Below are 22,478 nucleotides of genomic sequence, written 5' to 3'. Positions count from 1 at the left end.
GTAGCTGTATTGATTCTCGGGCAGGTCACGCGGGTGGGGACCATCCACCGGCGCCGTTGGGGTGGTAGCGGCGCGAAGGGCGGGGGGCTGGAGGTGAGCAACGCCGGATGGTTGGCGCAAAACACACCCCTACCTGTCTACTCTACTCTACCTACCTACCTACCTACCCGGCCGGGCTAACACAAAACATCACCTTGCAAATTGGTTAATTCCGTGCCAAACCTGCGGAAATTCCACGAAGTATGTATCTAGCGGCTTCGTGTCGCGGTCTGCTCCTTGCCACCCCTTTTTCTCCCCATCAACGTAGAACAGGGTATGGGAGTCGGCCACGGTCCCCCCGGATTGCCTTGCCTGCTCGTCGTCCTCAGTCTTACTCCAGTTTGCCGTGCGAAGTGAATTCCAGACAGTCTGCCCCGTCTTCCCTCTTTCGCTCGTCATTCTGTTTACATCTTGACGTCGCAACAAGGATATAGACAATGAATTGATATTCGGTCTCGCGAGAAATTGAGTTGACGCGCTCTCTAATTCCGTGAACACGCCGAGCATCGGTTCTCATTAATTTCTTGACTTGAATTCTACCTCTAAAATTAATAAGGTATATCCGTTTCTCTCAACATTAATTTAAAAAATAGTGCAATGACAAAAAATAGTTACGCAATTAAGAAAAAAAATGCATCTTTTTTGAAGATTTAAAATTTAGGAAAATGAGGTAAAGTTCTTCTCGAACATCTTTTTTCATCTTTTAAACTTGATATAATAATGAGAAAACAGGGAGAGAGAGATGTGTAAACATAATTACGGAATTTTACAAGTTGGGCATATCTCGTGAGATACAACGGCAAGTTCGGGGTTAAATCGCTAAGCGTCGAGCGTTAACCCCGTCTGGCATAAAGCGTTAAAACCCCAGCGCGGCGGGTAGATGAATTCGTCAGATATCATCGATCGGGATGCGTCTGGTCGTGCTGATACGCGCATTATCGACGATCGGAGACGGGCGTGAACGAGCTGTCGCTCACGCGAACGTTAATTACACCGTTAATAATTGTCGCGCGAAAAGTGGGTTTCACGCCGTGTCCTACAAACGTGCCACGTAACTTCCGCTAAGCGTCCGTAATATAAGGTAATCCAACTAGGTACGGTAAAAAACTTTCGTGGAAGTTTAATTGCACGGAGAACTTGGAAGGGGGGGAGGAAACCCGTTAAGATTACTGTGTTAAAATCGACGTGTAATCATGGCAAAATAACTGCTATTTTTAATCGATTTAGTTTTTTATCCGTGGCTGACAAGACATGTGGTAAATGTTAGGATCTTGTTTTCCCGCAAATTTTTTAGCTATTCGAGTTAAAGGTCAGTCAAGAGATTATTGCGTTAAGTAGACTAAACAGTTTACATTTTCATGGAATCATTGGCCGCGGCTTCAAACGCATTTTTAGACGAAACTTTAGAGCTCGATTTCTAAGTATTTCAACGTAAATATATATACATTCCGTTTCTTCGACGCAAAAAGTCATTCAATTATCAATCTGGCTTTGGATATTCGGTCCATTTGCGATTGACTCACTTCCGCGATAGGGATTTTCACTGATCGAATTTTCCCCGCGAAGCGCGCGACAAGATCATTTATTTCTCGGCTTCTTCCCACGTGGAAGGGGTTGACCCTGATGGCGTCGCGCTCCTTGAATACTGCTGGGAAAGGAGGGGGCTGTTTGTGTCACTCCACCCGCGATATTGTTGACACGCGAACAGGAATGTGGCACGCACGCGTATCCACATTCTGCACTGTATTGGCGCCTATTTGCTCTCACTGTGTTCTATGTACATGTGCACTCATGTATGTATGAGTGTGTGTACATGCGCGCGTTCATCCTCCATTCTGAAGAAGACTTCTGTGGAAGCTGGCTGCGCGTGAATACACACACACCTATACACGCACCCTCGAGTTCTCACCAGCCATGCACACATAGGATGTTGCGCGTCGGCTGGTGCCAGAAGGCCTTCGTCGCCCGTTCCACCTGTTTGTGCGGGAGTTTCCCCGCGAAACTTTCAGTTGCCGAACAACAAAGTTCCCGGCTGGCCGAACTACTCCCGCGAACGGGCGGCGCGCCGCGCGCGTTCTCTCCGCTCTGCGGATCGATACCTCCGTAAGCCGCATAAATAAAGCCGCGGCAGCTGCCGGCCCTGCGTGTTATGTTGCGACTTTGTGCCGGCTTCCCACCTTGATCGACGTCGGGAGTCGTGGCGTTTGAAGAGAGAGGTCAGTCGTCGAGAACGAAATGTCGATGGTTAAGAATCTGGTTACGCTGATTTCGGCAAAAAATTGTCGGAGGAACATAATGGTCGCTTTTATGATGGCAAAAAACGATCAAATGGTCTATCTGAGAAATTTTTTTATAAATGTGCAACGAGAGAGAAAGAGAGACAATTGTATTCTCATTGTGGGAAATTAAATAACAATGGTTTTATTGCATCTAATTAGGGAGGATGATACATAATGGGAATACTATATGATGAAACAATACGATTTCTATAACATTTACATAGGTACAGGGAATGTAATGTAGAAATGAATAATATAGGTTGTTCCATTCGTATTTTTCTATATTATTTTAGAGCACTGCAATTAATTAAATATTTAAATAAAATTACGTCAGTTTGAATTAAATTTCAAATGAAGTATTTTAGAGTATCTTCACTGAATGTTATTTAAATAGATATATTGTTCATTTGGATGAATTTGGCGATGACATTTAATTGCTTGTTTTTTATATCTGTGTCAAACTGTTTTAAATATATCTACTATATATATACATAAGCTGTTAATGTGTCAATATAGATTTATTATAGAAATGACTATTTGATTAACATCCATTAGTGTGATAACTGTAGAGATATAGCATGCCATATAATTTCCCCCCAAAGGGTCAGTGTCCCAGGTTTCCATTTTCGTGAATCATTTCGCGCGTATTGACGGATTACGTCGCGTTTGTCACTCTGCATATTGAGCAGCAGGTAATTATAGAATGTTATTATATCCAAATTCTCAGCGAGTTATCATTCGAGAACTTGCAGACGCTTGCAGACGTCTCGCCAAGCAAGAAAGTTGCAGAAACAACGAGACACGCGGACCCATAAAGCTCTTCTCTCACACACACGTCCACACGTTCCTTCTCTATTTTTTTTCCTTTAGCTCTCTCTACCCTCTTCTTCCCCGTTCTCGTTCAATATTGATTACCGATAAATTCCGCGTAGCCATACTCGACTAAGCGTAAAGGTAGCCATTTCGTTCATGGTTCGCCGATTCACAATGGGCTTCCGCCTAGAATCCTGGCTTCTGTTCACGTACACACGGCGCAGAAATTAGTAAATGTACGTCGTACAGATTGCCTGCCGCTAGCAGGAAAGTGCTCCTTTATCCCTCGAAGATCTGCCTCGGGTTTACCTTAAATAAATGCATATCTTCCTTTTCACTATTCGACGTTAAGTGGTATAACTGTATGTCACGTAGTTCTTGTCATTTAGATTGTTTATCAAACAGGCCATCAATTATTGCTAAATTAAATTGGACCTTTTTTTTAAATTAAAAAATTCCACGAGTAAATTAAGAGACACGAGGAAAACAATACTGAAAAAATTTAACGATCTCTCGCATACCGCGTATTTCGCGCAAAATTTTTCGTGGCAGAAAAATTTTATCTCTCTCTCTCTCATTCAAACATAAAAAAAATACATTTCCAAATTTCTGTCAAATTGCGCGGCCGGATCCCGTTATGTCTAAATAAATTGCAGTCGCGAGAAACATGAAGCGAGGTTTATACGACGTCGTATGTCGCTCGAATGTTAAAACTTGGCGCGATCTCGCGTTATACGCGGGATGTGTAAAAGGACCGTGATCGGAAGCCGATAATCCGGTAGTCACTTTGAATGCACGTAACGTCGGCTCGACTCTTGATGGCGGGTTCTAGAGATTCGTCGGCCGCGCGTCTCACGGTCGAATAAATCGGAACCGTGCCCGCAATCATTGTGCAGGGGAATGGAGAACGCGGCGGCGCATCGCATTAAGAAACGCGCCGTAAAATTGCCAAGTTTTTCGCTCGGCATGCTCGAATGGCCGAATGCCACGCTGCTTGAAATCGATATTCGCTCCGCTTTACCGAGTCGTGCACTAAAGGAGCTCGGAGTGTAAGTTCTTATTGCCTCAATATAATGCGGATGATGCGCTATATCGCGAAAACCGATCCTGACCTACATCGGAGAGCAAAAGGATGGCATTTGTCTCTTGTACGAGGAAACTTAGTTATCACGTTTGATTTTATTTTATTATCATTATTTTAATGGACTGTATTTTTTTTTACATAGAGAGGGGAGAGAGACGAATCATAAAATTAATGAAACTTAACAAAAGCGAATTAATATCCGATATATATGGATTGCCGCAGAGTCTCTATTTTTAATATTGATGGACTTTATAACGAGTCTTATTTAATTAGATATTTCCTTAATCTCGAAGTCAAGATAGATTTAGAATCAAGTAATGGTTCTTTAGAAGAAAAAGAAATTGTGAACTAAATTACGGAATTAAACCACCAAAAGCTTTTGGTTTACTTAAGAGAACTTTACATTTTCGGAAAGTCGGAACGTAATTACTAAGATTATTAATGCTGAATAAAACAGCGAATATTCCGTATATAAATTTACATTCTATTATTGCATATGCTACATTCGAATATTAATAACGAGCCATCCGTGCTGAATATGATGATTTGTGACAACTGAATCTTTATCACATTTTTGTTTTCGAATGTCTCTCAGATATTGAGTATAATTCGCAGCCACGAATATCATAAAATATTAATGCGATAAATACAATTTTTCGGTTGTACGTGTATATGTATATATGTGTATGCGTACGCTTATTGCATCTACACATCCAACGGGTTAAAAAATCTCTCTTACTTTGTTAAATCGTGATTTACTGCGTGGTTATTATATAGGCAATATAACGAATGTCATCAGAGTGTAATTCAAAACCATTATCTGTACGTCACCTGTTGGCACGATAGCATAATTTGGCACGAACTCATGCTACGCGAGGTCGATTTGAAGCGATGTAATATATCTGTCCTACTATAGTTTCGGATAACGCTTAACTGTAGTTTAAGTACATATATATGAAGTGTAGTCTCATCAAGAGCCTTAGTATAATTTCGATAAGCTTAAACGTTAATGAATAAATGCGTGTAAATAACGTGATAATATTTACGTGAGTTTGTAATTAAATAATCCGATAACTTTATCATCGATATTGTGGTCGGAGTTTTTTTTTATCGATTATTAAATGTTTAGTTACAGTCAGTTCGTTACACGAAAAATATCTGCTCTTTTTCCATCAAATATATATCAAATATCTGTTTTCTATCTAGATCTACAGCGTTGATGAGTGATATAAGATGAGTGTAATAAGATTAAATAACGCTCAATACACATAAAAGTATGAAAAAAGGGTCTAGGAAAATCCCGAAAGTGCTCACGACATGTTCCAGGCACGTGCCGGTTTCGCATCTAATTTTCTTACCGAATGTTTCGATCGCCCATGCTGTGCACCTTCGGGTAGGGGAAACCGTTTTCCTCCCGTTAAAGAAGCGTTCTCTGCAATTTATATAATTGAAAATTTCAATAAAATGAGCGCTCGTGCAAGCGCGTAATAGCTTCTCGGAGTAGCGACAGCGTCCTCCAGAGCGACGTGCAACGAATTCCACGCCACGACCGCGTAATTCAATTAATTACGATTCCGCGATCGCTCGAACGCAACTTCTCGTTCGTGAAAGGGCCTTCCCTTCACGTCGCCCTTCTCTCTCTCTTCTCGTCCGCGCACTCGTTTCGCCATTTCGAGCTCCAGTCGAGTGGATTTTTATGGAGCTTGATTTGCGTATCCGTATATTCGCTGTTTGCCCGTGTCGTGCCTGACAGCTGCGCGGTGTTTATACGATAAGTTAGGGTAACTTATCAGAATACATCGATTAGTCGTGCTGAGTTTGCCGTACGGTTTATTATAACAAAGAGAATATTAAATAACAAAAAAAAGAGAGGAAGGAGAGAGGAGAGAAAAGACTATATGGTCGAGTGAAACAATATCGAATTAAAATATCGTGAATGAATATTCTAATTAATAAGAATATAGGTAGAATAACGATAAGAAATCTAAATCTTTAGAATAACACGTGTAATGAGAAGAAAGATGAGTAATAGATAAGGGCATACAAAACGAGAAATTAGATAAGAAGAACGAATGTAGCAAGTGAATGTAAAACTGAAGATAGAGATTTGAAGAAATGCAAATAAACTTTTATTTTGTATCACCGGTTGTGTATAAAATCGAAAGTCACGTGTGCGAAGAAGAGACAGGTAGATACAGACACGGTAGATAAAAAGAGCGTGTATGAGAGAGGGAGACAGATCGGGCAAGAAGTTAGATCGGAAGTGCAGAGCGAAGAGGAGCAAGGAGGAGGATAGCCGACAGTTTATCGCGTATGCATCGCCGTGGCTCGCCGAGTTTGCAACATTATCGTCACTCGCGTGACGTTCCTGGTTTCGAAGGCGGTTGCTCCACTCGTGGGATGACGACCGTGCGCCGGGGCATGGTGCGAACGAGCGAGGAGAGGAAAATAGGGGTAGTCTAGGGACGCGAAGGGAGAAGTACGGAAGGGGGACCCGGAGGGATCGACCCTCCATCGCTACTCGCGCGGAGAGCGGGGAAGAGTCCGACGGCGGTGGCGGCGGCGGCGGCGGCGAGCATGCAGTTGACGAGCTGGCGGTCGGGTCGGGTGGTGGAAGCTGGTGTCGGGGCCGCCGAAGGAGAGGGAACCTCACAGGGTGACGGGCGTGTTGGGGAGCCGGGGCGAGCAGGGGGCCAAGCGATTCCGCAAAGCTCGTGCCAGTAGACGGCAGCACTGCGGCCCGGGCGTATCGCAGTTCGCGTTTGATCGTCAGCAACGCGCTTTTGTCTCTACCGCCTGGTCGACCTATCGTCCGTCGTCTCGAGGGTGAAGGTGCCTGCCCGACGATACCCCTTCACCCCCCCCCCCCCCCGTCCCGCTCCGCCGTCTCTCGTACATGCGCGCGCGCGCGCGCACCTACCCCTTCCCCCTTCCCTTTCCGCTAACCGACGAGGTGGTTCTCCTATTGTTGTGGTCTTGACCGGCCCGCGCGCGTCGCCGTCGAGGGTATACATCGCGGCCGGGACCAGCTTTTTATCCCGCGTTTCTACCCCTGGAGATTAGCGGCGCGATTTATAGTGCTATCACGAGAGCTATATCGAAAATCGCGAGAATATCAAAGATAGGGAGGGGGGAGAGAGAAAGGGAGAGGGAGGAAAAGAGAGGGAGAGAGAGAGAGAGAGAGAGAGAGAGAGAGGTGATTGTGAGAGAGCGACGACACCGGCTGGCCGGACGGATCGCAAGAATTCTGGCGGATTCGTGGCATCTAATATCCGGTCGAGAATGCGTCGTGATGTAGCTCAGTGACAGCTGAAGAAGGGAACTTCGCACACCATCTTCGTTTATCCCCCGAGATACATGGGCGGGGACTCTGCACAGCGGGTCCCGAGCGATCAGTGACGACAAGTCGATGCTGATTGTCGCCAGCACGGCGCGGTTGTGTCCTTCGTGTCCTGAGAAAGGATCTAGTTTCTAGTGTTTGGAGACTAGTTAGGGGTTGGTCCGAGTTCAGTGCCCTTCGCTTTAATAATTGAAGTGCGAGTTTCCTCGGTTTCTCAATCAATACCATGTCGTACCGCTGTCTCATTTAACACGTCAGTGGAAGCTGACGACATTTTCTTCAGTTGAAATATTCGTAGCTGCAGTGTCATCCGAAGTGAACATTTTTCTTCCTTCGACCTTCCGGTCGATGTTAGCTCATATATTTGATATCGGTTGATGTTTTATCAACATTTCGGAAAAATATTGAGCGATAATTATCGTTCGATCGATTGCTTTTCGCGTTTAATTTACCTCGTTTGTTGATTAATCTCGTCATCGAAAGTAAGATGTATATTTCTGCATGTTTTTTCATTACGTCGAATCACCAAACGCTAGGGTAAAATTTGCTTCAATCAATTCGCAAACTTATCGAGTAACTATGTTTCACATCTGGGAAAGGGTTCTTGTTGTTTAGGGAGCAGTTAAAGTTCGCGTTTACTAAATTTACCGGGATTTAATGAAACTCGTTTCTCCTGAACGAGGTCACGATCCCGGAATCCAACTTTCCCCCCCCTCGGGAATCTTATACTTATCCTTCGCTTGTGCTTAGCCCGGGATAAATCAATTTACCTACCGATTCAGCTCGTCGCTCCGATTATCTACTCCTAGACGTTATATACAGCGAACGCGTTTCGATGCCACGAATCTTCCGGAAGTCGTTCGCGTCTGTCGTCAGGGGGGGAACGCACGCGTACATCGATACGATTTTTCCAGTGGAGAGGGCTTCACCGTCGTCGACCTAGCCTTTAAAGGGGATCCTGGATGCAAGGACGATTACGTATATATACACGTACAGCTTAATTTTGTGCCGCGCCCGTCTCGTGCGCGATTGTTAATGATCTCGTCGCCCCGCGGAGAACCCGTCGTATGATTGTGTGCTGTGTCAAGTCAGTGAAAGTCAAGTCACCGGTCTGCCCCGCTCCCTGCCTCATCATGGATAAACGCTCACAGTGACCGACCGGCCCGGACTGGTCCCACGTCCTCGACCTCGGACGACGTAAGTGCTCCATGATGATGTGATTATACTGCCGGTGATCATTCCTCTTGAGATGTGCCCTCGAGACTTTTGTGCGTCTTGCGCTCTCTCTACGTCTCCGGATGACAGTGAAATATTAACCCGGACATTTTAGAACTGGAGCAACTAATGCCACTCACTTGGCGATTTAAGAGTAGACTGTGAGAGGAAATGCAAGACTTGACTAACGTCAAACCAAGAAATTGTCATTGGGTGGTGGTTGCGCTAGTTCTATTATAAATTAGAATCTTTCGTTTTCGGATATGAAATATCTGTCAGATGGTAAAACTTTGACTCTATCAAGAAATATTGATTCCTTATATCCTTTATAACTTGTTATAAACTTGTTTTCAACTAGTATAATTAATTTGACTCTAACACTGCATTTGTTATTATCTTTTTTTGAGTGAATATTGGGAGATTTATGTCGTTACTCTAATATTTAGAGGTCTATTTATTCAAGTTCTATACTTATCTTCGGGCAAACATGAGAGCGGAAGTTCACTGTGGTATGAAATTTAGCGGAATTTAGCGGAAGGCGAACAGTGGGATCATTGATTTATTTGTGACTTAAAGCGAGCTGTCTGCATGATAAAGCTCAATCAATGATTCAAAGCGATAGCGATTCCAAGAAAGGACGGATATCTCGCGGTTGGGCAACTCGGCCAGCATATCGATTTGCCCGAATGCACTTCGGTATTTGCGAATCGTGATCGGACGTTCGCCAAACTAATTACGTGAAAACATCTCGGCCGGCACTCCGCTGGAATGGCTGTAATCGATAAAGTTTAACTTATCCCGAGAAAAACTTACTTTCATTAATTGTTAGCATAGTTGAAATTGCGACACGTCAAATCTCTCGCGTTTCCAGCAAACGGTCCGAATTACATATGAACTGAAATGTTTTGTCCATTGAAAGTTATTCCTCTACCACACAATCACCTTAAAACTCACTTCTATTTCAAGTCGCTTCAGGGAATCGCAAGCGTTTACTTCGAATTTAATTTCTTTCCGAAAACGACTGTTCGCGGCAAAAACTTTCCACGAATAAGACAATCGAGCGCCACTCTCAATTCAGCGATCAGTGGCGAGATAGTTTCGCTATCAGGTTTTACTATTGAGAGTCATTCCGAAGGATAAAAAGCACTCCGTAGCAGCCGCAGCTTTTAAAGCCGAGGCAATTCTAAAATTATTGCATTGCGAAGTACTCGGCAAAAAAGAGATGTCGATCGCATCGTATAAAGTATCGAGACGACCGATATTCCGATCCGCCGCGCCGTTACGCGACGAGCACTTTCCATCATAATTCACTGTTCTTTCCGTTCCGCTGTTGTTGATATCGAGAGTATTTTTAAACGTAATTTTGCGGCTTCCGATATTTTGCCCGCGTTTACCTAGATTTTCATTGTCGCCGACGATAACAGATACATTCGTAGATATCGCGCAGCGATAAACAATCGAACTTTTTCTCCAACGTTACCGCGATAAATGAGCGATAACATAAACACGGCGGCGATAATTGGAGTGTCGAGCGATAGATAAAAATAAAATTTGCGACGCGAAATAAAGCTAAAGTGATTTCGTAACCGCGGCGTACTTAAACATTTTACAAGCGTTTATAATACGTCGCGTGCGTATACAGAGCGTCAAGGTATCTTTTAAAACTTGTCATAATTTCCAGAAAATCTATACATGTATAAGCACACAAGCCTAACAATATAAGACGTATTCAAAACACCACTTTACACTTGAATATACTTTTATGCATTTTTTATTTTCTATTGGATAGACATCGGTTATTTTAAACCTCCCAGTTTTTTGTAGCTGACAAAATATTTCCGCGAGATGCATTATTAGCGCACACGCGAGCGTTGTTGAGATTATTTTGAAAATAGTTCCGCGCCGAAGCAGCGCGGACATTCCGCGAATAGTTTGCCCCCGCGAAGTTATCTTTACTTGAGTCTCCAAGGAAACCGTTTTGGTGATAACGGACAACAATGTTGTCGCGAAAAGAAACGAAATAAAGCGAGTTTCCCACTTGCCACCTATCACCCGCTTCCTTCCGCCAAACTCCTCGAATATCGTTTTTCGCCCTTTTTCCCCTCGCCGCCGTCGTCTTTTCTATTTAGTTGCGCGCGGATGTATACACGCGTAATGTGATTAACGAGCACACGAGAGAATTGTCACGGACAACGGAAGGAGGAGGTAAAGAGGAAGAGAGAAAGAGAAAGAGAGTGAAGAAACAAAGGATATACAATGAAAAGAGGGGCGCGGGAGAAGTACGCGGGCGAAGATCTATTATGATGCGTCAGGGAAGGAGGATAACAGGGGAGGAAAAGAGGGGAAAAAGGGAGTCGCAATGGACGGAGGGTAAGGGAGAACGGATAGCGATAGAGCGAGCGAGCGCGAGGGATGGAAAGAGAGAAGCAGCAGGGGTGAGTAGGTAGGGCGAGAGAAGACCGGAAGGGAGAAAGAGATAGACAGAGAGAGAGAGAGAGAGAGAGAGAGAGAGAGAGAGATGGTAGGGAAAATGAATTCTCGTTGGCAGTCAGATAACCCGGTGCGATCGATCGGCGAATATCTGCCGCTCCGACAGCGTTGTACACACGCCGCACTTACACACAGAAACACGCGCCCTATGTACGCGGAAACACGGTTATATTATACATAGCGCAGAGACACGCTTATGTACCGTCAGGTATGCGCCGCGTACATGTATGTAGATTTATGCGCTCGCGTCCCGCGTTTACGCGTGTGTTTCGCGCGTGCACGTATACGCGCCGGCCGCGCACATAGAGAACCGTCTGCCGGCGCGACTTCGCGAACGGGAGGAGGGAGGAGGAACGCACATGCACTATGCATGAATGCGTGCACACATACACACGCCGGACCGGGCTGGATTTATTCCCGGCGGAACTTCGCGACGCGTGGAGACGAGAGAGGAATGCGAGGGAGGAAGAGCGAAAAGAGCTCTGCGGCGAGATACGAGTATCCACGGACGCCGCCCGTCCGCGTGGACTGCCGAGAGGGTTGTCAAGGGCTCGTACATTTTCGATCTCTATCAAGGAATGCGTATTATAAAAGCATTAGAAAAAAAGGAGACGTTGCTTTACTGACAGATTCGAAAATTCTTAAGAAAAAATTGGCTTTGAGAAATCAACCTTTGCAAAGATATAAGAGAAACCATAAAACCATAAAGATATTCGATATTTATTTTTTATTAGCTCTTGTTATTGATCTTTCTTGGTTACTGTCACTGTTATAAATTGCGCAGAGATATTGAGGTAATTGGCAGCAAGCGTTTGAAAGATATTTAAACTGAGCCTTCAATTTCTCGACGCGGATACTAATGTCGCTTTTAACGAGACACGCCAACGTCTCGCTCGTCCGTTCATCTTGCATGGCGGGCAGAAATTATGAATGGTTCTCGCGTGGAGCGCATTTCGGGATCGCGAATCTCAGTTCATCGCGCGGGACGCGATCGCGCGTATGCGCCTCACCTTTCTTTCTCCCTTTCTCCGTATTACCGGCAATATACGCGCCACGGACGTTTTAATATTACAGGTGGAGTACTAAATGATTCAGAAATCCGCGTTTATTTCGGGTCACCGCACGTGATTATCCCTCAAACGTGGAGCTTCGACGGATCTCTCGATCGTCAACGTGAGCTACGCGGATTCGAATAGCAACCCTCGCTCATATTTTATTAGTCGCTTTGCCCTCGTCGCAGCTCCTCTCGTCCTTCTCCGTGCTGGTCCTCAGCGGCGGCAGCATTTCCATCGAATAGCACCGGAAATTATTCACGAACGTGAAAATCGCATCAAGGGGCGAAGGACGGGGGCTCTATCAGGCAGGTTAAATTTACTAAAAAAGGATTCCTCAGTTTTCGATAATCTTGGAAATATAATATTAATCGTGGCTTCAATACGATCATTTTCCCAATATTGCGCACGTCAATGTTACTTATGGAATAATATATTTTTTAATCACATGTTATTTAAAGTTTTCTCACACACATTAAAATTTTCAGTCTTAAATTTTTTAACTATAATTCTCTTCATTTCCTTTGTAACAGAAATGTCAAGCCATTAGTTGTTATTTAATTACACGGAATACCTTAATTAAACTTTAATTTTTCACTGATAGAATAAAACACACATGTGATAGTTTTTTTTACGAAGCTATCAGTAAGTAAAAATTAATTCTTTTTTAATTTTGTCGAGGAACTTGTCATTAAGTCATAAAACAATTTGTAGGCAAATTAGCTCTTTAGTCCATAGATAAGTTGTTCACGGATGTTAACGTACAATATCCACCGGCTGTCCACTCCTCCAAGCTTTTTAAAATTGATCACCTGAAATTTTAATAATACCCCTTTACCGTCATAATCTTTGCATCCGCGAGACTCAGCGAGAGGTGATTAAAACTCCGCGTTAACGAGGTACATATACACATCACTGTATAACGGACGATAATAAATTCTCGCGCTTTAGTAACGAGCACTCCGCGTTTTCTCGTAGAAGAAAAATGACGATGTCGACGTGAATTGTGCGTGCAGCCACGACGAGGCGAGGCGAGAAAGTGTGGTCCGCTGTCTGTCAATATTCCTCCGGATACTTGACTTGCATGCGAGTCGGGCGTGCGCATAGATAAAACGCGCGGCACGTCCACGACGGCGGCGGCTTTTGTCGCTTAACAAGGGTTGCAGTGCACAAACGACGGCGACGGCGACGACGGCGGCGGGAGTTACGCGAATTTACTTGCGATCGTATAATGCGGCTTCGAGGACAGACACCGAGCCCTCTCCTGCATTCCCCGAGCTAAACTTCCTTCCCTCGGAGCTACGGCGCGGCGGCGAATAACGTCCGCGACATCCGATATATGAGGTTGTTTAATCCCTTTAGCACTGAAATGGTTTTTCGGCATTATCCGTAACTGGGGGCTGTGTATGAGTCAGCGGAAACTTTGTTATAGATACCTCGAAATTTAATAGCATTCGCGTGAGTCGTCGCGAGCGGTAAAGGGATTAAGAGATCAATTTTCGCTTTAGTCGAGGAAAATTTCGTCCGAGATCATCCGCTTCAAAAATTGCAACTGCATGTCATTCTTCACACCTTTAACATCTAAATTTTATTTAAATAAAGAAGTAAAGTTTTCTTCTAATCCGTAAGAGTATGTTCAACTGCAATCTACATCAGATGTATTGTTTAGAATTGTCAAGAGCATTTGGTCGGTCTTGAAGAGCTTATCTTGTAAGAAATATTTTTCGAGGCATTAATTAAATTCAATTCAACTTGGCAAGCGTCACGTATACCTACGATTCGCGGCAATTTCCGCGGACGAAAAATGGACGAAGTCGTACCGACTTAAAGGGGTCACCTGCACGAGTGGATCGGTTCGTAGGTAGAAAGGAACGACCGGTATTCCCCCGAACCGGTTGGTCGCGATAGGAAGGCAGTAAAAATCAGTGAACAAGCAAGCTGGCCTGGTCTTTCTGGTCGATTGGGTTTTATCGCGACGCCCAGTGCATTCGTCCGCTTGATGATGGGTGTATGTGTATGTATGCGTGTGAAGTGTAACGTGATACATGTAATGGGTTACACGCGTGCAGCGTCGAGATACGATTATGCTCGGGTATAGTAGGTGCGTGCACGCGTGTGCGTGCCATTGGCGTAACGTCGTCGTTTCCTGCACGCCTCCGTGATACCTGCTGTAATGCTGGCCATAAAGGATAACGACGCATCCCGGCGATTCGTGGAACACGCGGCACGCTTCGTTATAACGACGGAAAATGAGAGCGCCGAAGAATGTGGATTAATAAGCTGGTAGAACGGTATCGAAGAGCACGCGGGTGAATGGGATGGAACGAGGATGATTCGGATTAGAGGAAAAAAACGTGCATCCCAAGAAGATTATAGAGAGTGTAAAAGAGAGCTAATGACTTCGTAGCGATCAAGAGAGTTGATAAATCTTGTTGAAAATAAAGGGTAAAAATAAATTGATAAATTTTTAAAGTAAAATGCGAAACGTTTATGAATTCTGTTCACCTGCCGCTAAGATTATCATTTTATCAATAAATTCTATCCGGAAATAATGATTATTCATATGCATAACATTGATTCATAACTACGTTCTAATCGATTCTAATCACACAGTTAAATCGCTCAGCTTGTCTCAATCATTATCTCATAAGCGATTTACGTGTCGCGTTATCGTTCCAGTTCTCGTGCATAATTTTCTTAGTTGAAACACAATTTGCCTCCTAACTGGCTCGTTGTTGACATGCACCAAGATAATCCGGTTTCATCCATATCTTGCGATATTTGTTACATAGTTGAGGAGACCTCGTTATCTATGTTTTTGCATATGTGTGTCTGTCTCCTGATCAATGACATATTTTAGGATGTTTATGTTCTAATTTGTAGAGAAATATAAAAGTCGAATATTTTACTGTTACTGTTACTAAATTAATTTCTCTACCATATTAAATTATAATAAAAAAGGGATATAGACTTTTCAGAAAAATTTCAAATATAATATTTGATGGGAAAAAAATATATGTAGGAAAGAGAGAGAGAGAGAGAGAGAGAGAGAGAGAAAATTGTTTGCTCATCGTAATATTCAATTTAAATTACTATTGTACCGTAAAGGTATAGAGAGAGAGTTACAAATATTTACACTTATATTGCTCAGTTTTGCTTCTGGGCATCGATAAAAAATTAATTTGCGCATGAAAAATTTGAATTATTATGGCGGTTAATATTAAATAATTCAATATAACGTGCATAGTTTTCTTTATTTTTTTTTTTAAATTTAATTGAATATGCAAAATAAAATTATCGAAAATTGGTATTTTAAAAATCTCGTAAAAAAAAAAAAAAAAAAAAAAAGAGAGACTGAGAGCGAATCTCGAGGACTCTGAACCGTAATAAATACGCCGTTGCTCGCATTCGCGTACATACACCACGCGAGGTTTCCGTGCAACCATTAATTAGATTAGCATATGCCGGAAAAAGATGCTGTCCGCACGTAATGCGTCCACCTATATATCCATCCATCGACGAAGATGCTATTATCTTGACGTACGTTAATGACATTATGGAATATCATCCATCGTCGTCGCCTTCAACGTTGCACAGCCGTTTCTTTCTCTCTCTTTTTTATTATTTATATCTCGTGTGCGAGACTCGCGAGTGTAAAAATAGAACTGACTGATGCGACGCGATCCAGTATACCGGATTATTTTTTATTACCTCGGATATACGCTCTCTCTCGATACTTATATTGAATTTTTGCTCGAAAGTACGATTACACTTCGCTTGCCTTTACATCGCGCAAGAACAGTGTGATTAACGCAAACTGCAATGTCACAATTTCACAACTTTTTCTATTTCTTTTCTGTTACTTTTTTTGTGTTTCATGAAATTATCGATAATCCTGCTTTCTAGACTATTTATAGTTTTTTTTTTGTCAAAGGAATTTTTAGAAAAATTTTGACAGAGATCGTTTGTTGCAGTCTTCTAGTATTTAACATTACTATTTAAAATATATGTATATCTTGATAATTAAATTCTCTTTTTATTTAATTCTGAAATTGTACAATCCACTTCAATTTATATAAACAATTAAATATTGCAATTTTTTTTTATTTCGTATTTAATCACGTCGTTTTATCGCAAGTTTGGAGAGCTTTTTATTTTAAATTGCTTGCAATTCAAAGACAAGTGGCATTTTAGTCAAGGAAAGAGAAATATTTCGTATTCAAGAGACTTTCTCTATTCAGGCATGTGTGTGTATCATATATGTACATGAGAGAATCGTACTTTAGAGCCTGCAGGCCAGCACGTAAGAGCTTTTCTCTTCGCATATATGTGATCGAGATGGTCTCGCGCGCGCGCGTACACGAGACACATAAGCGAGCATATAACGCTCGTGTGTATCTGCCGGAATGCAACGGCCTAGGTGAAATGCCTGGCTCCGTGCCAGAGACTTTAACCTCAATTTGCAATAAAACACACACGAGAGAAAGAGAGAGAGAGAAAGAGAGAGAGAGGAAGGAGGGAGGAGAGAGAAAGAGAATACGAGGGTGGATTCTTCCGCACGGACGCGCACGCGGCGCATCTCACAGATCCCTTTTCTCGTACAGAAATGCGAAAAGTGCAACCAACAAAGGACCTGCATGGTGAGAGAATGAATTTTTCAGTCAACATTAATTCGAGAAATTTATCGTGATTCTGGTCATGACTTGGAGAATTTTCTACCGCTCAACCGTCGCACTCTCATTCGGTGACATAATCCTTCGGAGGATTAGATCTGAAAGCCGGAGATTGAACGATCAGTACCTGCTGTTGGCGTTTCTTCCGCCAGCATAACATCATTAGCGATATTATCGTAACGGTTGCGACTGATATTATAATTGAATTATATAGCTTTATAATATTGATTTTTAACGAAAGTTGAAACGTGCTAGATAATATTGAAAACGTACGAAAAATATCAATGTATCGAGATAAAAAGTAGATAAAGACTTTCTTCCTGGAGTCACGCCACTATAAATGAAAAATAAGATTAGAAGTATGGAATTATTGTACGTTTGATTGTTAAAAGATCGATAGCTATAACGAGAGAATATTAATCCTCTGGAGGCTATTTTCATATTTGCGTTCGTATCGCGTGTTACGGTCCGTGGAAGATGTGCAATCTTACGAGATGATCGCGTTTGGTATGCCAAGGAAGATTACAGTATGCCAAGCGGCGTTATATCCCGGCGAGGGGAAACTTAAGGTGTAAAAAATTTCAGTAATTTAGCGAAGCACTTTCAAGATCTAATTTTATTTTTGCGGAAGTCTAGGATTTTATTAAGAGATGCCTGGAATACTCTGACACCGGATTCCGGTAATTTAGTCTGCTATTTTCGTTCCCTTTCTTTTCGTCGCTTATGCATCGCGGTATCACGTTACGCTACATTATCTCGTGGTCTAACTAATGTACGTATAGAGCAGTCTTCTCTATTTACGATCTTATGCAATTTTAACGACGAGCTCGAAATGGACATTTACATTACTAAAATTTCGAAGAAGAGTTAATGAATTCCGAGCGATCGAGGATAAGGCACCTCCTCTCGAGCACGAAAACCTCGCTGTTTAGACTTTATCCTTTCCGAATGTTTGTTTGTATTTAATTACAACGCCCCTTGAGAGTCTCGCTATAAGGAACATTAGACTCCAGACTTGTCGGTGGAATTTGTCGTTAAAATTTAGGATTGTCGTCTCCGCGTGTATACGCGACACATTCGCTCGCTCGCGTTTATCTCGAAGCGCGCTTGCGTCCGCGTCCGTTTATCACCGCGGCAATAAACGCAGCAGTTAAACAAAGACGGTAACTCGCCTTGTCCTGACCCGCCTCCCGCGCTGTTCTTCGCGTACCGGTGGCTTTACGAGCGGCGACGAAGAGCCCGGGACTGATTGTTACGATTATCTGACTGCGGATATGTTCGTACAACCGCACATAGTGCAAGCAAGGACGAAGGATAGGACGAAAAACGACGACGACGACGACAATGAAAACGATGCGGGAAAGAGATAGAGACCCCCGGAGCCATCGAGACTCTATAAAGTCTTGTGGCTGGCTGCGCGATTTTACCCGTGGCGAAAGTTGCACCAACGTCACAGATGTGCTACCGATTACTCGAAAAGAACGTAGCGAATGACTCTTATCCACGCCGTACGTTCGAGATGTTCGAAATGATTATTTCTTGCGCTTCTACACCACATTGAAGTTGCAGCACGACGTTCTTAATTTCGACATTATATATCCACATGCATTTTGAATAAACGGCTATTTGGATTTGCGAGAGTTTTCTGAAAATAAAGCAAGACAGTTGTGATTTCTTTTAATTGTGTTACATCATTTCTTGTTTGTTCGTGATTACTTTATTGTTACAAGAATATACTTATTATTTTTTGACGAGTTCCATTAAACATTGTAATCGCACGAAAATCGATTCTGCCGCAGTGTGCATAATTATAGTTGACCCGCAATGTCTGTGGCGTGTCTGTAATCTGCGTGATCGGTCGAGCTGTAATAAATCGGTACAATCGTTTATTTTCCTCCACAGTCATCAGCTGACTTCGAAAGAAAGCGTGGAAATATTTTCGTTGCACGCGATGTATCAGCATTCGATGCTCAATCTGTTTGCGATTTGTCTTCGTTAAAAATCAGGATAACTGTCACGTTTATTTAAGATCATTTTACTTTTACTTAAGATTTATTTTTTGTAAAACTATTATTAAAAGTACGAAATTATTTTCCTACATGAATTTGAGTGAGTAATGAAAAGCTACGTTTGTGCACATAGTTATATCTTATATGTTAATGTTTATGTTCTCTAATTATTTTCAAAAAATTAATTAACGTCTTCTTTATTTATTGTTTAGCCACGACCCGGAAGAAGGCCTCGAAGACGGCCGGGAAACGCGGCGCAATTACAGACAACTCCGCGGGTACAAAGCCCAATATCGCAGCAACTCGAAAAAGGTAAGTGATCTTCGAGGATCTTTAAATTCTTCTGCTGAAACGCCGTTACATGCGCAATTACGATCTTATTCACAATTTACGTCTTTTATTAATTACTCTATCATATATACGAAGGGGAATTCAGTCGTCAGTAAAGTCTGTAAAACACGAATTGCAAAATATGGAGCCACCGTAATTGACTATTATTTGCGAAAAAGTCGCGTCGGAAAGTTGCATCTTGCCAAATATTAGCATGCAAGCATCTTTTAATATTATTAACGTTTGAGGAAACTGTGTCAAAGAATTTTATGCAAATACCACGGTATCTAAAGTAATTAGACCTCTACGAACGATTTTTAAGTAAAGAAACTTTCAGAAACTCAAGCCTTTCGGCTTCGCCGGATTTTTCCGTAAATGATAGTCAATTCCAAAAGCGAGGGAACTTTCCTTGCCCCGAAACGACTGGAGACGATAATCGCGAGTGGCGTGCTATTTGAAATTGAGATTTAATGAGAACGCAAATGGAGAGAAACTCTCGTAGGAAGCACGGGAGAAGCTCGGTTGCCCGAAATTCATTAGTCGGTTCGCGGAATGTCTGCCCGCTAATTTCTCTCTGGGGCAGAAGTGGTGCGGTATTCGCGCGCTGATGAATACTGTTTTAATCGTGTTCCGAAGGCAGTGAACTTTCGTAGCGGGGCTCGTCGGAGTTTCTCCGACTTCATCGGAGGCGAGCTCGAAGCTCGAAGCGGGCGCCGTGCGCCGATAAATCTTTTTTAAGTCGATGAACGCGATCGGCGGGTCGGCCGATACTCAGGTCAGGCCGGCACAATCGCGGCCGACGGCCGTTAATCGTTATCGGATAGTAAAAGCTTATCCGGCGCTCGGTTTCCGATAGCCGTTGCCACGGTATTACTCGACGTGCCATTCTTGCCCGCGTTTGTCGGGAGGGATCGTTTCACCGATCGATCGTTCGAGCAATCTCGCCCTCGCGCGCGCGCGCGCCCGCGCCCGCGAGCAACAAAGACGAACGAAAGGGTTCTGATTTAACAACGCGATCCCCGGCGTCTCGGGTATCATAATAAAAGCGCGATAAAAGCACTGTGATATCGCGCTCGCGTCGTGTCGTACATCGGCAAGCGCTCGTAAACATCGCGAGTTAGGGCGCAGGAAGTGTGGTGAAAACTGATTGTTGCTAAGGCAAATAATACCATTGCTGTTTCTGATACGAAACCGAACGGGACGTGTCATATCTGAAACTGTCGTAGTTTTTTCATCTTCCATAAATATATTCAAAATGCTTCTAAATTAAATGGAGTACATGTGCTTTAATTAATGTAGAATCGATTTCTCCTTCATTAAAATGTTAGGATGTCAATAACTTTCGAGTCACTAGCGATTGAAAATCAAGAGTTGAAAGTTAAATTTCTGCAGTGCAATTAAGCATTAAATTCCTTTTATTTGATGTCACGGCTTAATGATAAGAAACAACTTAACTTCAAATATTAAAAGATTACAAATATAACTATTATTACCAGAAATATAATGTCCAAAACTATCAAAAAATTTCAAAAATACTTAATAAGTCGGTCTGAATAGATCACACGTTTCTTGCATCCAACAATACAGAGAAACCGTATTTGCATTATATATATCTTGAGAAGAACATTAATTCCGGAATATGCGCGACATCGCGCAAAGTTGGCGAAGTGTCGCCCGCTGACATACCCGTTACGTTACGAAATGGCATCGCCGATAAACCGCCAGTTATCGGGGCCAATAACTATAATTCTCCCTCTCCGTGTCTCGCGCGCTGACGCCAAGGCGGAAGAGCCTACGTGGTCTCGTGAGCTACCGCATAGCTCTGTCGACCCAGTGTCCAGGTCTTCGGCGTGGTCGATGAAGCGAGGTCAAACGGGGTCGTCGTCGCCCTCGTCCTCGTCGTCTTCTTCGTCGTCGTAGATAGATGCACGCCGAATCGATCCGCGCGAAGGTCAGACGAGAGCCAGTCTCGGTGACTCCTCGTCTCCTCCATGCATCTGAGCGATTCGGCCACGTTCATTCATGGACTCGGGAGGCTGCCAGAAACCGGGGCGTTATTTCGAGTGCGAGAACCGGCCGGCCGAAAAAAGGGTGTAACACGATCGAGGGTGGTAGAGCGAGATGATAGGCGAGACGGGAGAGCGAGAAAAGGAACGAGAGGAACGTATCGGGAGAACGGGTTATAGGAGAGGACGCAAGGGGAGAAGGAGCATATAGTCATATGTAGCCGAGGGACGAGGGAAATAAATGGTTCGAGGAACCGGGAGAAACCGGTTCGCGGACAAAAGACACGTTGCCGGCATCGCCTGAACTGCCGTCGAGCAATTCGAAAGGAGAGAAGGGAGGAGGAGGAGAAGAAGAAGAAGAAAAAGGAGCCGTATCAAGGCGCGAGAGGGTGAGAATGGAGAAAAGGCTGACTCAGGAAGAAGAAAAGGGACCTGGTGATTCCGATGGAAGAGGCCGGTAACCTCCCACCGGCTCTAAAGTCTGTGTTACGCGATCTAAAATTCGCGACGAAATGTTACGTGCGTCTTAGAATACAGAAGATACACTTTCGTGATAACTTATGTTCATTTTTTCATGTTTGTTTAATTCTTCACAGCAATATAAAACAAAATCTTATTTTAACTTGTTTACTTTTTTTACTTGTTTATTGAGCAGAATTAATAATAGAATTCGAATCGTGTAAAATGGGCGTAACACAGGTCGAGGGACGAGAATTGCACGGTCTTCGTCTGCGGTGAATTCGCTCTAATCCTCAAGAGGCCGTTTCTTAGCTCCATTTCTTCAGATCCCTCCGCGGCCTACCTCTCGTCTATTTATCTTCCTTTCTCTCGTTCTCTGGGTTACTCGAGCTCTCATTACGAGCGGTCATTTGATTGTTGTGTTCTCCTTCCTGATTTGTACCTACTGAGAATTTTTTTATCCTAATTTCAATCGGCTACAGTTTCTTTTCACCTTTGACCGCGACATTGATTTCGAATATTTGCAGTATTTTTGTTTCGTACTTCCGTTGAGATCAGAGATATTTTACAATACTTTAACAATATCGAGGAATAATAATGTGATCAAAGAGAGAATATCATAGTAATGATACACTGTGTGTAGTTTTGCTAGTGTTTTTAATATTGAATAAACTATTGTTAAATATTGG

The 22,478-nt window shown here is 43.1% G+C and overlaps 1 protein-coding gene across 3 annotated transcripts in view; it reads left to right on the top strand.

The window, feature by feature from the left end:
- Nucleotides 1–22,478, top strand: part of LOC112465069 (probable JmjC domain-containing histone demethylation protein 2C) — a 286,220-nt gene that overhangs the window by 68,452 nt on the left and 195,290 nt on the right. For all 3 annotated transcript variants that reach the window (XM_025032457.1, XM_025032450.1, XM_025032444.1), the window contains exon 7: nt 19,207–19,306. In XM_025032457.1, coding sequence (XP_024888225.1) covers nt 19,207–19,306 — 100 coding nt within the window. The remainder of the gene's footprint in view (nt 1–19,206; nt 19,307–22,478) is intronic.

Source organism: Temnothorax curvispinosus, unplaced genomic scaffold, assembly GCF_003070985.1.
Source record: "Temnothorax curvispinosus isolate PA1 unplaced genomic scaffold, ASM307098v1 QBEX01001498.1, whole genome shotgun sequence".
In the NCBI taxonomy this organism is placed as follows: Eukaryota; Metazoa; Arthropoda; class Insecta; order Hymenoptera; family Formicidae; genus Temnothorax; species Temnothorax curvispinosus.
This window is presented reverse-complemented; position numbering and strand designations above follow the sequence as displayed.